General features: G+C 39.0%; 1 protein-coding gene across 1 annotated transcript in view; it reads left to right on the top strand.

The window, feature by feature from the left end:
- TRAM1 (translocation associated membrane protein 1) overlaps positions 1-13,355 on the top strand; it is a 29,238-nt gene extending 15,883 nt beyond the window's left edge. Inside the window, exons 7-11 of the mRNA XM_014606801.3 lie at positions 1,162-1,232; positions 1,341-1,445; positions 1,951-2,094; positions 4,226-4,386; positions 11,822-13,355. Coding sequence (XP_014462287.2) covers positions 1,162-1,232; positions 1,341-1,445; positions 1,951-2,094; positions 4,226-4,386; positions 11,822-11,895 — 555 coding nt within the window. The 3' untranslated portion in view covers positions 11,896-13,355. The remainder of the gene's footprint in view (positions 1-1,161; positions 1,233-1,340; positions 1,446-1,950; positions 2,095-4,225; positions 4,387-11,821) is intronic.
- The last annotated feature ends 1,667 nt before the right edge of the window (positions 13,356-15,022 follow it).

Genomic DNA, 15,022 nt, shown 5'->3' on the forward strand with positions numbered 1-15,022 from the left:
TTTTATTGTTGTTATTTGCAATAGACTTACCTATTCTTTAAATTCATTCTGCCTAGGTATTACTCTAGGTGCAATAGAGTTATTTATGTTCCTTCTGCCTGTTTATGTCCTTCCCTTCCTTTTTAAATTACCATGCTGTGTCAGCTGCCTAAGAGCACAACCTGAGGTGCTAGTGCACACAACCTGTATTGCAATTTAATTAAAACTTCACTTTGCCCTCAGCATGCAGGATAACGCAGGAGCATAGAGTTTTAAATTTCAAATTCCAGAACGATCTTAAATTTCTAAAATGTTTTTATTCTTTGCATTGTATTGGTACATAAAATCTTTTGAGTTTATTAATAGAAGCTCTGGTCAGCTTTTGTTTTTAGCACCTGTAGAAAAAAGTAAAACTTTCAACAGAGCAAGAAATAAACTTCCATAATTATAATGAGGTAAATAAACCTGTGGTATAATAGATCATTTTGGTGTATTAACTACTTTGACATGTAAGTAAAATATATTATGGGGAGAATGAGAGGCAAGAGTTACCAAAATTGCCTTATGGACAACATTTTTTCTCTTGCTTTAAAAAGCATTTCTGAGTTTAAATGATACTTTCTTTTTTTTTTTTTCCAAGCAGAAGCATATTTAAGCTGATAGGTTCAGGTGTGGTAAAACTAGTGAACAATACCTGAATGTAAATCGGAGCATCAAATCAAGTAACTGAAACAACAGATTGCCAGGAAAGGAAGGGTGGTAAGGGCTGCTTGCAGATTTTTTATTTTTTTTAAGAAGGGGGGCTTTGCTGGAAGAAGCAGCACTTGTGCTTTCACCTGGCTCTGTAGCATGTGCATAGATAAGGTGCTTCAGCAGGACTTTTTGGTGCTTTTATCTAATAGCTGATTTCAATCAGCTATTAGATAAAAGCACCCAAAAAGCCCCACTAAAGCACGTAATATATACAGATGTTGGGCCAGCTGGGTTCTCCTAACGTGATGCCTCCTCTGAGCATGCTCTGGGCTCAGCACAGAAGGGTGTGAAGTTTAAAGTAAAGTACCATTGGGGGGTGGGAGGGTGCTAACATCTGCAAGCAGCCACTGTGTCTGAACAGCCTAGAGGGGACATCTGAAATAGTGAATGTGATAACATTGCACATTTAACTTTCTTTCTGCTTAATAGGAAGACATCCCTCGCCAACTGGTCTATATTGGACTTTATCTTTTTCATATTGCTGGAGCCTATATTTTGAAGTAAGTCCAGTCATTTTTTTTTTTTAGCTTGCTTCCATTTTATGTTCCATGTGAAAATAAATAGATTATTAAGTGTTTTAAATATTTGGTTTGCTTTTGTGTTTTTAGCTTGACTCATCTTGGACTTGTTCTTTTGGTGTTACATTACTTTGTTGAATTCCTCTTCCACATCTCCCGCCTCTTCTATTTTAGTGATGAAAAATACCAGAAAGGGTAAGTAGTTACAATTTTAAACCCTTTATAACTTCTTTATTGACCCACAAGCCTTGTGCATGTGTGTTAACAGAAAGTCTTTGTGTCGCTTAACAATTAAAAATTGGTTCAGTTAGAACTTGCTTAGCCTTCCATTCATTTACACTTAAAATCCTGCCTTATTAAATAACGCTACTGTTTAAACTTAAATTTTTGTGTTTTGAACACTACTTGTTTTCTTTAAGATTATATGATTTATTCCTTCCAATAATATTTAAACTTCCACTGTGACTACATTTTTTTTACTCTAGTAAATGTGTAAATAAATATAAAATATTCTGTGTGTATTGAAAGTAATATAATACCTTATGTGAGTATTGATCTTTTTAAAAGTTTCATTATCCTTCTCAATTGTAAATGGATTCTAAAGTAATGGGAATAAACAGGAAGACTTAGTTTGGGACCTGGTCAAAATGATAAATTTATAAACTTACTGATGCATGATATTTTTTTTTTTTCTCCCCAGATTTTCAGTGTGGGCAGTTCTTTTCGTTTTGGGGAGACTTCTAACCTTGATTCTCTCTGTCCTCACTGTTGGCTTTGGTCTGGCTAGAGCAGAGAATCAGGTGCTGGATTTCAGTACTGGAAACTTTAATGTGCTAGGCTTCAGGTACTGTAAAATTTAAATTTTAAACATTGCGTTTATATGTACTTTGCATTTTATGGAGTATGTTATAGTCAAGCTAGAAATATGGGTTATTAATCTGAACTCTGCAGACATCAGGTTTGTAGCTCCTGCAGCAAAGTAATAAGGCATGCATATGACTTTCAGCAAAAGTTAATAACTGAAGAATCCCTGTACTACAACAAATCATAATGTTGGTTGTCATGGCAGAGAAGAGCAGTTGTAGACTTAAAATTACTGTTTCATATAAAAAAAAAAAAAAAAAACAAACTTGATTTTAAAATAGTTAAGAAATTAATTTATTGGCATCATGACTTAACAGAGCTGTGGCCTATGTTGTGCTGAGAGAAAAAATGTGGTAAGATCCAAAAAATAAAGTTGCAACATGGAATTTGCTAGTTTGCCCAGCTTGCCAGGGCAAAGAGACATGCATTTTTTTCCTTACCTAGGAAAATGATCTATAGCATTTTCAGATCTTGGTATCCATAAATCTTAACTGCAGATTTAGGTATTTGTAAATATCCATAAACATAAGGATTTTACAGCAGAGGCCTCGAGTATCCCCATCACTTGCTGAGGTTGTTTCCATACTGCCATGATAGTGTATTTTGGTGAAGGCCCATGCTGTTGTCGTATCCTAAAAGTTGCTGTGCAGTCTGCCTGACCTTCCAGTTTTAACTGCCATCAGCAGGGATCCTGGCTTTCTCTGATTTTAAAATTGCAAATTCTCTGATTTAAAACCCCCCAAATCCATTATTAAAAATTTTAAAAGCCCCTTGCAGCCCCCCAACTCTGCTGGAGGGGGCCCCCAGCAAGGGCTATGGGGCCAGGGACCCAAGTCTGCAACTCCCTGCCCCCAATAACAGGCAGCTGCAGCAGAAGCAACATGGAGCCGGCTCTCCCACGGCTGCCGCCTGCTCCGGTGGGGGCAAGGATGGCTCCGGCCCTCCTTCCCCAGCCCTGCCAGAGGGGCCCCCAGCATCCTTCAAGCCCCACTTACCTCAGGCTCTAGGAGTGAAGAGTGAAGCTGATCTGAGCGGAGCTGTGGCTGACAGAGCCTCAGGCCTCGCCCTTCCCCCACCCCCTCCGGGCAGGGCTGGGGGTTTCCTGCCTTGTCTGCAAACAGGCTCTTGCAGGCTGGAGCTCAGCCAGCCTGCAGAGCTGTTTGCAAAAGCAGGGAAGTGGTGGGATTCCCTGCTGAAAGGAGAAATCTGTGTTTTCTCTGATTAAAAAAGGGAAATCCATGGTTTTCTCTGTTTTTCTGTGGGAAATGGAAAACCAGGATCCCTGGCCTTCAGAAAGGAGTTTATTCTGGGGTCTGAGTTACAGTATGGAATAATGTCACAGCAGTAAGGAGAAGGACTGTTTGTTGCAGTATAATCTACTCATTTTCCCCAAACCATAACCCCATAGTAGTCTTGAGGATTTTATTATTTGGCATCATGGGAAAAGGAGAGAGCATGCCACAGAGCTGGGGCTGCTCCCCAGATTGCAAACTCCAGGCAATATCAACTTTTAGGTATCTCATTTTGCTCTGTATTAAACCTGTATCCTTATTTGTACTCGCTTTCATTTCTCATTACCATTAAGATGTATAAGGAAGTAAATAAATTGGCACCAGACTGGATTGTGTTCCTGGAGAGGGGAGGAAAATCCAATTTACATAGCTCACTGTTTCTCAAACTGGGATGTACAGCAAACTTTTAGAGGGTACAAGAAAAGGAAGAAATGGGAAAGCAGAAGGGGAAAGGGAAATTTTAAATAGAAAGGAAATAAAACTAAATTACTCTCTTGGGTTGTTTGAGAAGTTACATTGTAGCTCTCGTGATATTTTTATTTTTTATTATTCATAAATAATATGGAATCAGAAGGTGAACATAGCAGTATAACAGCCATAGAATCCGGTATGTCTGAGAGTGACTGGCCTGTTGGAAAGAATTTGTAACTTGTCTTTTGAAAGGAATGCTTTCCATACGTCTGAGGCCCATATTTTGACAAATGCATGTAATCAGGCTATTTTACTTTATTTTTGGGAAACTTGACAAAATTGTTAGCCATGCTTTTGTTTGACACGTTTACATAGTTCTGTCTATTACAACCACCCTCTCTTTTGTAGGATCGGTGTACTGGCATCAATCTGTGCAACTCAAGCTTTTATGATGTGGAAATTCATCAATTTTCAACTTAGAAGGTGGAGAGAGCATTCTTCTTCTCAACCCCCGTCACAGAAAAAGAAGTTTGTAGCAGCCAAAGGAAAGCCCTCCAAAAAAGAGAGAGGTTTGTATTGTGTGGGTTCAGTTCACTTTTGGTCCTCAAAGAGCTTCAGCAAACACAAAAGCTTATTGGCATAATTGGGTAAAATGTTATTAATGATAAATTAGTTGTAGTGGTGTTTTGAGGTAGTGTTGGTTGGTGGAAGTGATTAATTGCAAGGAAAAAACTTTGAAACTGGTCTCACTGTTTTACAAACCAAATTATGTAGAATATTACCCAAATATCTAAAAACGGACTTTCATATATTCACTGGATGTCTTCCAGTTTGTTATGTAAAAGGTACATCTATAATCTCTAGCTATTTAAGAATTTTCAAAGCCTTCCTTAAGCATGTGCTTTCACCTATCTCATGGGCTAGAAGACTGTTCATCAGACTTACATATATCTGAATATTGATAAATTAATTTGTCATTTATGCAAGTCTCATGAAGTTATAAGATTGTTTTTTATCCCCAATATCATTTAAAAAAAGAACTTTACATTGTTTAAAAATATAAAATTAAAATGTTAACGGATATTTTTGTGTTAGTGTCACAGTTGAACTACTATAAATGTGCTCTTTGAGAACATAGCAGCCATGCAAGTTATTCTGTGTCTACCAAACTGTTTAGGGAGGTTGGGAAGCAGTCTGACATCATGACAGGTATGCATGTGTGTCAGACTAGTTTTATTGAACTAGTGATAACATCATCTTATGAGAGAAGAATTTGCTTTGCACTATTCTGAACCTTCAAAAGAACCTTTGTAAACTGATTTAATCAAGAATATGTACGTGTGAACTTGTTTAGTGTATATCTGGCTTGTAACTTACAGCTATGCTCTTTTGCCAGAGGAGTATGAAAGATGAGATGCATACTTTTTTTTTCTCCTGAATTATACATTTAAATTGTACAATTTGCTCACTTCTTCACTAAAAGAAAGGACATTCAAGAAATGAAATAATTTATTAAAATAAAATATTTAAGATGTTTAAATTAGGTGTGTTCTATCTAGAGCTGAAAAGTAGCTGCAATCTACTGTAATAGTTCCAGGTTCTTTTCTGCCTGAGCTATTTCACCCTGTGTCTTGGTGTTTCCAGACCTCTTATTCTGAAGTTTTGGTCTGAAGCTAATGGTATCAATTCCAGGAGAAATCAGGGGTTTGGAGAACCAAACAACAGCTCAGACACCTGAAATTCAGGGACCATCATTTTTGTCCTGGTTATACAAAGCAGGACCATCCCCGACCTAGATCATCCCAACCAAGGCTTTGTTTAGCTGGGTCTTGAAAACGTCCAAGGACAGAGTGTCCACGACCTCTCTGGGTAACCTGTTTCAATGTTTTACTACCCTCCTAGTCAGAAAACTCTTCTTAACATCTAACCTAAACTTCCCTTGCTGCAACTTAAGACCATTGCTCCTTGTTCTGTCACCACTGAGAACAGTCTAGCTCCATCTTATTTCAACCCCCCTTCAAGTAGTTGAAGGCTGCTATTAAATCCCCTTGCAGTCTTCTCTTCTCTAGACTAAATAAGCTCAGTTCCCTCAGCCTTTCCTTGGAAGTGATGTCCCCCAACCCCCTCACCATTTTCATTGCCCTCTGCTGGACTCTGTCCAATTTGTCCACGTTCTTTCTGTAGCGGGGGGCCCAAAACTGAACACAGTACTCCAGATGTGTCCTCACCAGTGCTGAATAGAGGAAAATAATCGCTTCCCTTGACCTACTGGCAACAGACTTACCAATACAGCCCTGTATGCCATTAGCCTTCTTGGCAACAAGGGCTCATATTCGCTCATGCTGGCTCATATTCAGCTTATTGTCCACTGTAATCCCCAGGTCCTTTTCTGCAGAGCTGCTGCCCAGCCAGTCAGCCCCCAGCCTGTACTGGTGCATGGGATTGTTCCGTCCTAAGTGCATGTCTATGCACTTGTCCTCATTTGAACCTCGTAAGATTCCTTTTGGCTCAATCCTCCAATTTGTCTAGGTCACTCTGATCCTAGTCCTATGCTCCAGCATATCTACTACTCCCCCCAGCTTGGTGTTATCTGCAGACTTGCTGAGGGTGCACTCTATGCTATCTTCCAAGTCATTGGTGAAGATACTGAACAAAACCAGCACAAGGACCGACCCCTGGAGCACTCCACTTGATCCCGGGTGCTGATTAGACATCAAGCTCTTGATTACTACCCTCTGAGCCTGATGCTTCAGCCAGTTTTCTATCCACCTTACAGTCCATTCATCCAGGCCGTACTTCCTTAGCTTGCCTGCAAGAATGTTGTGGGAGACGGTATCAAAAGCCTTGCTAAAATCACACCACATCCACTGGCAGACAAGGTTCCTTGGGTGAATTTGATATCTTTTATTAGACCAACCTAGATATCAAATTCACCCAAGGAACCTTGTCTGCCTATGTTCTTAGACCAACATGGCTACAACCTAAACCCCTACCACATCCACTGGTCTCCCTACATGCACAAAGTCAGTCATCTCATCAGAGGAGACAGGTTATTCAAGCATGACTTGCCCCTGGTGAATTCATGCTGACTGTTCCTAATCACCACCTTCTCCTCCAAGTGCTTAGAAATGGATTCCTTGAGGATCTGCTCCATGATTTTTTCCAGGGACTGAGGTGAGACTGACTGATCTTGTTCTTTCAGCACTGTTGGCTGCTCACCTCCTCCTCAAACTGTGCTGTCAGGTGCAGTAGTCTGGGAGCTGACCTTGCCTGTGAAGACTGAGGCAAAAATTACTTTGAGCACTTCAGCCTTTTTCTGCATCCTGTGTCACTAGGTTGCCTCCCCCATTCAATAAGGGACCCACACTTTCCCTGATCTGCCTCTTGATTTCTACAAGTATGTCAGTAACCTTCTTGTTACCCTTCACATCCCTTGCTAGCTGCAACTCCAATTGTGCTTTGGCCTTCCTGACTTCATTTCTTCATGCCTGAGTAATACTCTTATCCTCTTCCCTAGTTTGTTCAAGTTACCACTTTTTATAAGCTTCCTGTTTGTGATTTAGTTTAGTGAAGTTCCCTGCTTAGTCAAACTGGTCTTCTGCCATACTTGCCAGACTTTCTGCACATCAGGATGGTTGTGCACATCGGCATGGTTTGTTCCTGCAATCTCAGAAAGGTTTCTTTAAAATACAGATAAGTCTTCTGGATTCCTCTCCCCCTCAGACTAGCTTCCCAGAGGATCCTGCCCATGAGTTCCCAGAACAAGTCAAAAGTCTGCTTTTCTAAAGTCCGGGGTCCTTACTCTGCTGCTCTCCATCATTCGTTTCCTCAGGATCCTGAATTCAATATCTAGCACAGTGGGATCTGGTTACTGATTTGGGATTTCTAGGAGCTATGGTAATGCTATTAATTGCAGTCTGTACTGGATTTCCAGCCATGGCTGCTTTCTGTTATATTTGGCTTGTACAAGTTATGAATGCTGAATGTTTTGATTGGGGCAACAGTTTTCAGCCAGGTTGCTGTAGATGTCAGGGGTACTTTGAGATCCTTTCAGGGGCAGTGCAGCATAACAGTGCTAACACTGCATAGTAAGTGTGCAGATATGATTCACAAGATAAACCCAGCAATTTCAAATAGGAAATGTTATTAAAGACATTTTGGTGTGTTTGTGGTTTGAGCTCTTTGCAACAGAAGAATTGTTCTATTATTTTTCTGTAGTTAAAAATGAGTGAAAGGTAAGAGCTGGCATTTTCTAAGGGGTGCCTTGAGTCTAAAAAGTTTGAGAATCACTGGATTGAAATATACTCTCCATCAGCCTTTGCAGTGTAAGTAAATGGAAATTGTGTTCCTAAATCACTTAGGTGTTTCTTCAGGTACTCAAAAAAGCAACCGAAAGCAGCAAGTTGCTTGTTCTTAAAAATGTTGGTCAGTGTTTAACAAAGTTACTGGTTGCTTTGTGTGTTTTGTTTTTAATGTATTGAAAGTGTATAAGCGTCTTAATGCTTTTCTTAACTAGCAATTCTTAAGTGACAATGTAACAATTGTTTTGATTTTGAGATCTGTGTGCCTATTTTGAGAATCTGTTGGGATTAGAGCCTTCATTTTTTTTTTTTATACTTTTTTTTTTCCAGGCTTTTTAGCATTCAAATAAGATTCTCTTTCAATATTAGTATTTTTATTATAATTTTAATGATAAAAAACTTAATGTTACAATAGCACAAACTTTCAAGTTAGATTTAAAGAACCTTAACCTGACTCATTTCAGTGACTTTTTTTAATTGACTCTTTAATCACATGAATAAGCTATTTAAATTGTATAATTTGGCTGACTTCGGAGTAGTGAAATTCCTTTGAAATTGATATGAACCAGTAGGTGAATATTCATGTCAAGAGAAAATGTAGAGATACACCTAATTATATATTTGGGGAGCAAACCAAAAATCAAGATACTGCATATGCCCTGGAAGTCCTCTGCCAATTTAATGTAGATGGGATTTTATATTTTAAAGTTACTGAGAAAAGAGTTCTTAAAAGCCCAGAAATTAGCATTGTTTTCAATCTTCATTCTGTTCTGAAGAAAAAGGTGGCTTAGGTGCATAGCAAGAAAAGTTTGTTCACTTATGCTTATGTGTATCAAATGTCATGCCTGATAGTCTCTTATTTGTGAAAGTTACCTGTAGAATTTGAAATTTTACATATGGTGGTATTAAGCTGAGCTGATTTTGTGTAGGTTCTTTTAAGTCATTTGCTTTGTAGCCAGATGGGTTCGTGGCAACGACGTCCAACTTCTCTACAGCCAAGGACCACGTACTGCATAGGCTGCTTGCAATGTAGACAGCTCCCTTCATCATATACGCAGCCTCTTCTGGCTGGGCATGTCACGTGTCACTGTGCAGCATAGGCAAATCAAGCCCTCCTACACTGCATGTGTAGCATGGGCATGCCAGCCTCCGTGCTGCATATATCTCCCACTCTGCCACTTCCCCTTGCTGAGTACACAATACGAATAGTCCAGCCCTCTCCCCTGCCTCCCCAACTAGGGCACCCCAGGCCCCTCCCACCGCATCACCCTGCCTCACCCCCAAGAGTGGGGGCAGGAAGCAGAAGCCAGGAAGCTCAGAGATTCCAGCCACCACTGCATCAAAAGCAGTGAAGGGAGCATTAGTTGGGCAGAAGCCTAGAGGCCACTGCCAATTGGACAGCCCTGATTTATGGGATCCTAGTAACATGAGGTGCTTGTGTAAACTTTCCACTGGACTGAGTTAAGGAAATTGTGCAACATATCCTGGTAATATGGGGTGGTTCCCACTATTGTGTTTCCAGGTTAGACTGCAGATTACTCTCACTTCTTGTCTTGCCATCACTTACTCCTGGCCTCAAGTGAACGGAGTAAGCCACTATGGGACTACATAGTTAATATGGTAGCGTGGTCTAACCAGTTTGGATTTGAATGTTCATCTGAAATCAGATGATAAAGGGCTTGTTGAAAACCTAAACTGCATCAGAAAAAAAACTCGGGGATCAATATATGGATACAGTTACTGGGATTAAATACATCTGCTGCTGTTGGTAGTGCTGATTTTGCTTAGAACTTTTTCAATGTAAGGATAGAACTTGCATATATGTTCTTGACTGAAAACTTGGAATACTTTCAGGAAAGCATTTCAGCTATCTTCAAGAAGGAAAAAATGAGAGGAAGTAATATTTGTCACCTGTTTTTTAATTTTTGCACGCACACACTCTGTGGCTTTCTTTAAACAGGCTAATTAAGCACTTGTCAAGCATCCAGTTCTCCTGCAAGTCACAGATGCCCTTGTGGCTTTGTTATGAATTCACAGAACAAATTTCTTAAAAATATATCTTGAAGATGTACTAGCTTTACAATAGACTGTTTTTGCAACTTTCCACAGCACTTCATATTTTAAAGAAGGTCTGAGAGTGAGGCTGATGGAAAAACATTATTAATAAAATATACTTTGTAGATGTGTATAGTGATGTGGTAGAAGAGTTCTCAGTCTAAGTGTAGGAAGGGTACATTACTTACAAGTGGTAAGGCTAAAAATGATTGATTTATACAGGTTATTCCTGGTGACTGCCAGTGCATCTCTCTTGGTGTAAAGCAGTCTACCTCAAATCTTCCATTACGCTACAGAACAGCAACTTTTGAAGATGCTTGAAGTTTTTTGTTTGTTTTTTTTAAGGAAAGAAAAGAATAACTGTGTTTGAATTTTTTGTAACCCTCTGAATGGGGTGAATATCTTACCCAGATCTTCAGCTGTGCTGCTATAACTGCCTTGGATAAAACCAGCTCTTCACCACCTTTCCTAGCCTAGGGAATAATCTTGTTATCCTGGGCCATGTAGTGGCCCTTAAAATCCCAGTGCAAGCAGAAAGCAGGGTTAAGTTGCACCTTGGACTAAATTGGAGAGTTATAAGCTTATGTAAGCAGTATCTTATTTCATCAGACGCTATGAAGGGACTACTATTACAAACTAACTTAGAAATCCTTAGAACAGTATAGATACCATGAGACTGCATCAGTGGCTGAAGCAGTTTATGGTGTCCTCTGAAATTCTGGGAGAAGGAAAGACAAAGGTAGTATATGGTCTGTCTTGTGTATACTCTCTCACATACATGTACATGTACCAAGCTGGATTGCTGTGGAACACCTGGATGTGTCCTGCATGTTCTGAAGGAAAGACTTCTATGCATCAGGCTGCATGCTTTAAAAGAGGGAGGGAGGAAGGAAGGAAATCCTGGTGCACGGTAAGTTGTCAGCAGATTGTAGACCAGGAAGTAAAAGTTACTGTGTTTATCATATATTGCAGCGATTCTCAACCAGTGTCTGCAGCTGTAAGACCTTTTGAACGGTGCAGTGGGGTGCCACACAATGTTAGGACTGACAGGTGTGCAAACAAATGCACGTGATTTGAAAGACGAACCCAGAGATTTCAAGTAGGCATCCAAAGCATCACAAACATTCTGAGTTCTTTGTGATAGAATTGCTCTATTATTTTCCTATAGTCAATAAATGAGTGAAAGCTAAGAGCTGGCACTTTCTGAGGGGTTCCTTGAGTCTGAAAAAGATTGAGAACCACTGTTGTCTTTTATGGTTTTACTCTTCTCGTGTGTGTCACTGCCATGTAAAGGAGTTGGGTCTTTTACTTTGCTATAAAGAACTGTATCTTTCTACAACTTAGTTGAATTTGGATTTTAACCTCAGTCTAATTTACACAGTAAAAAATTCACCTTCTGGTTATCCTAAGCAGCCTGGGATACTAATTTTGAGAATAAATGTCAGTCTTTACACTTTTTTTTTTTTTTTTCTCTTTAAAGGCTCACATTTGCTGCATTATGAAAACCTTAAAGCATTTAGCAGAGTAATATTTGGGAAAATAAAATTATTAAGGCTGCATGTTTGGTTAAAAACTACTTAAAGTAATGAAATTGTGAATTATGTTGTTCTGATTGAAAAATAAATCAACGTGTGTGTTTTGTTCCTAGAAAATGGAGTAAATGGAACAGTAACCTCAAATGGAGCAGACTCGCCTCGTAGCAGGAAGGACAAATCCTCGTAAAACTGAGTTTTATTAAGTTAATTGACTAATGTCCCCAAAGAATCTGCTTTTTACTCTGAAAAGCCCTTCAGTGCTAGAGATCTCACTGATGCAGAAATACAATTCATGCTTTTTGATTATTGCTGTCGTATTGTTTTGTGAAACTCTTTTTGAAACTATTTTGACTAAGGAAGTTTGCCTTCAAATATTTAGGGGGCCACAACACTTTTTAAACAACATTGAACACTTTTTTTAAACCTTTAGTGTGATGAGATATTAGTCGGTGACTTCCACCTACTGAATCAAAATTCCACCTACTGAGGATCACTGAGACAATGAATTCTACCTGCCAATTTTTATAATTTTGGTGAGAGATGCTGTTGCAGAAATACCACATTTTCCAAGATCACTAAGAAGTATCGCAAAGTTGAAATAAAACATTTAATATCTATTTTTAGATATTTTAACACTGCAGCATACTACTTTGATTTCCATTTACAGCTCAACTTGGATTTGTGTGACCACCAAAATGAAACATACGTTATTTTGTAGGTAACAGCTATGATGTTTGATTTAAGAAATGCCTATTTCATTAAAACAAAATAATTGATTTGAAATGTTGCAGAGTCTTATTGTCTATGTTGGCTAGAAATTTCTTGTGAGGAAAAATACCTTTCCAAGGTATAGCTTTAGCTCTTGAAAATTAGAAGAGAGAGTGTTTATTTTAGAGGAGTGATTTGCCTAGCACTATTTGAATAAGTTAATTGAGTTAACTTGTAATAATTGCGCTTATACAGTCTGCATATCTGAGAGCATTGGTGTGATATTGGACCCTTTTTGAAAACTCACTTTGTCTACAATTTTTAGATAGCATCTTTTCTTAATGTGTGATGTGATTTAATTTAGAAGGTAACTGAAAGGCTCCACCAAGAGCAAATCTGTTTAAAATAATCAAGTTGCGACAAACATTCCTTTTACTCTAACTCTTTTACTTTGGTTCCATCTCTAATTGGGAAATGGTTCTGTTTACAGCATATATTTTTTGATGAAAAATATATATTTAAAAGTGACAATGGGGGTCTTTGTCTGTTTTGTTTTTCAACAGAATTGTTGGTGTCATTGGTTACTCTTGAACTATCATTACTTAAGGTTACTTCTACACCTGTCTGTCTTAGCTTTAAGTGTGAGGCCTTGCCCGTTTATTATATTTTCATTTTAATATTCAGTTCATGTTTGCATATTTTTGTTTTGTAATGGTATAACCCCACCCCAGAAAAACTTACTTAAATCAACATTTTAAATTAACTTTTCTGTTGAGTAGGCTTTCAGTTTGACACAACTGCTAGACTGCTTTTTGATAAATAGAAACCCTTATGAGCAATCTTAAGTTCACTGAAACAGAATATTTGTAACTATAAATTGTGAGTATAGGAAACTATGCTTTAATACCCAATGAAGTAATAAAAAATATTTAATCTTTATATTTATTCTGTATCTTTATTTTCCAGTTTGGTTGCAAAAGAACTTTTTATTCTGTATATTTGTACAAAATTTGGTCTATGCTTAAGTATTCAGTCCAGGTGCCATTGTAAGATTACTCTGACATGCTTTTTGTGAATTTTAAATAGGCTATCTGACAACTCTTAGGCTATGTTGATGTCTTTGCTTCACACCACCTCCCATTTCAGAGCTGCTGGCAGGCATTCATCTGTTTACAGTACTAAGTCTGTTACAGGGCTGTGTACACAGAAATGTGCCAAGTCAGCTTCTAGGGAAATAACAATATCACGTATTGGTTTGAAAAAATTAAAATGGTTTAGCTTTAGACTTGGAGAGAAGAATTCCATTGCATCTAATCATGAAACTGGAAAATTGAGGTTAAAAAATTAGAATAATGTATATTAAATTTTGATTTTATGGAATAGGTTGCTTAATATCTATCTGTAGCAGAGACGCTTTGTCTGCTGCCTCCTCAGCTTGTACTTCAAGCCAGAAGTGAAAAAATGTTTAAATTGCTTTATATAGTAGTTTTAGCTCTAAATCTTGAATCAACTAGGTTTTTCCCTTATGAGTTTGCACTGTCTGAAAAAGCTCTGAAGGGAAGTCTAGATATAATCTGAATCTGTAAGGGATGAACATCACTACTTCATTTGACTTGAAGAACTCAGCTTCTAAATATGGGAAGAGTTGGATTCTGTATTGTCAGCAACAAACCATAGGTCCTAACTGCTGATGCATGAGACAGCTTGCATTTAACTATTCCCTACCTTGAACATTATTTTGAAGTCCTTCAGAAGTTACCTTAAGTAGTGGGGTCAGAGTTGCTTGGCTCCTGGGCTGCATCTGGACTACAGAGCTCCTTACAGGATGTATCCAGACCTACCTCTGGCATTCTTCAAGCCAGCTATTCTTTATATAGTGCTGGATTCTGAAAAGATCTCTCAGGTATGCCATGCTGAGAGATGCTGTGGATGCTCTGCACATGGTAATCCCTGCTCTAAGGTCCCTTCTGCACATTATATTTATGCGGCAATTAGCATGTTAATAGTGGCATAAATAGGAAAGGTAATACACATGCACCCAATTAAAGGCATTATAAAATGAGTGTTTTATATGGTGCCCTAAATTTAAGGTGTGTCCAGTAGCTGAGAATCAGATGAATTTTTTGGTCCCACCAGAGGCCCAGTGTGGGAAAGCCAAAGGGCTTCCCCTGCCTGGGATTTTAAACCCTGTGCTGAGCAGCCTGGGGGAAGTAGAGGATTCTAGAGCTGCTCGACACAGGAGTTAAAGTGCTTGCCAAGGCACTCCATGGCTTCCTAAACTGGGGACCTTAAACCCCATACTGAGCAACTCTGGCCAGCTGGGTCCAGGACTGCACTAAGGCCAATTTGAGACCATGGTGTGGTCGCTGGATCCCAGCCAACAATCAACTGACTGCCAGCCAAGCAGGAACCTCACCAGCACTAGTTCCACACCTTGGTTTGGTCCCTGGCTGGGCTGACAATTGGCTGGTTGACAGGCACCCAGCTTGTTGGGTGTCATGATCTTGGGCTTGCTCTGCACTGGCAAAAGTGGAATAATTGGAATCTGATCCCCAGTCTCAAAATTGTTTGTCTGCTTTAAATTAATATCTGTCAGGAGCTTAAGA

The sequence above is a fragment of the Alligator mississippiensis genome, chromosome 3, assembly GCF_030867095.1.
Source record: "Alligator mississippiensis isolate rAllMis1 chromosome 3, rAllMis1, whole genome shotgun sequence".
NCBI lineage: Eukaryota > Metazoa > Chordata > Crocodylia > Alligatoridae > Alligator > Alligator mississippiensis.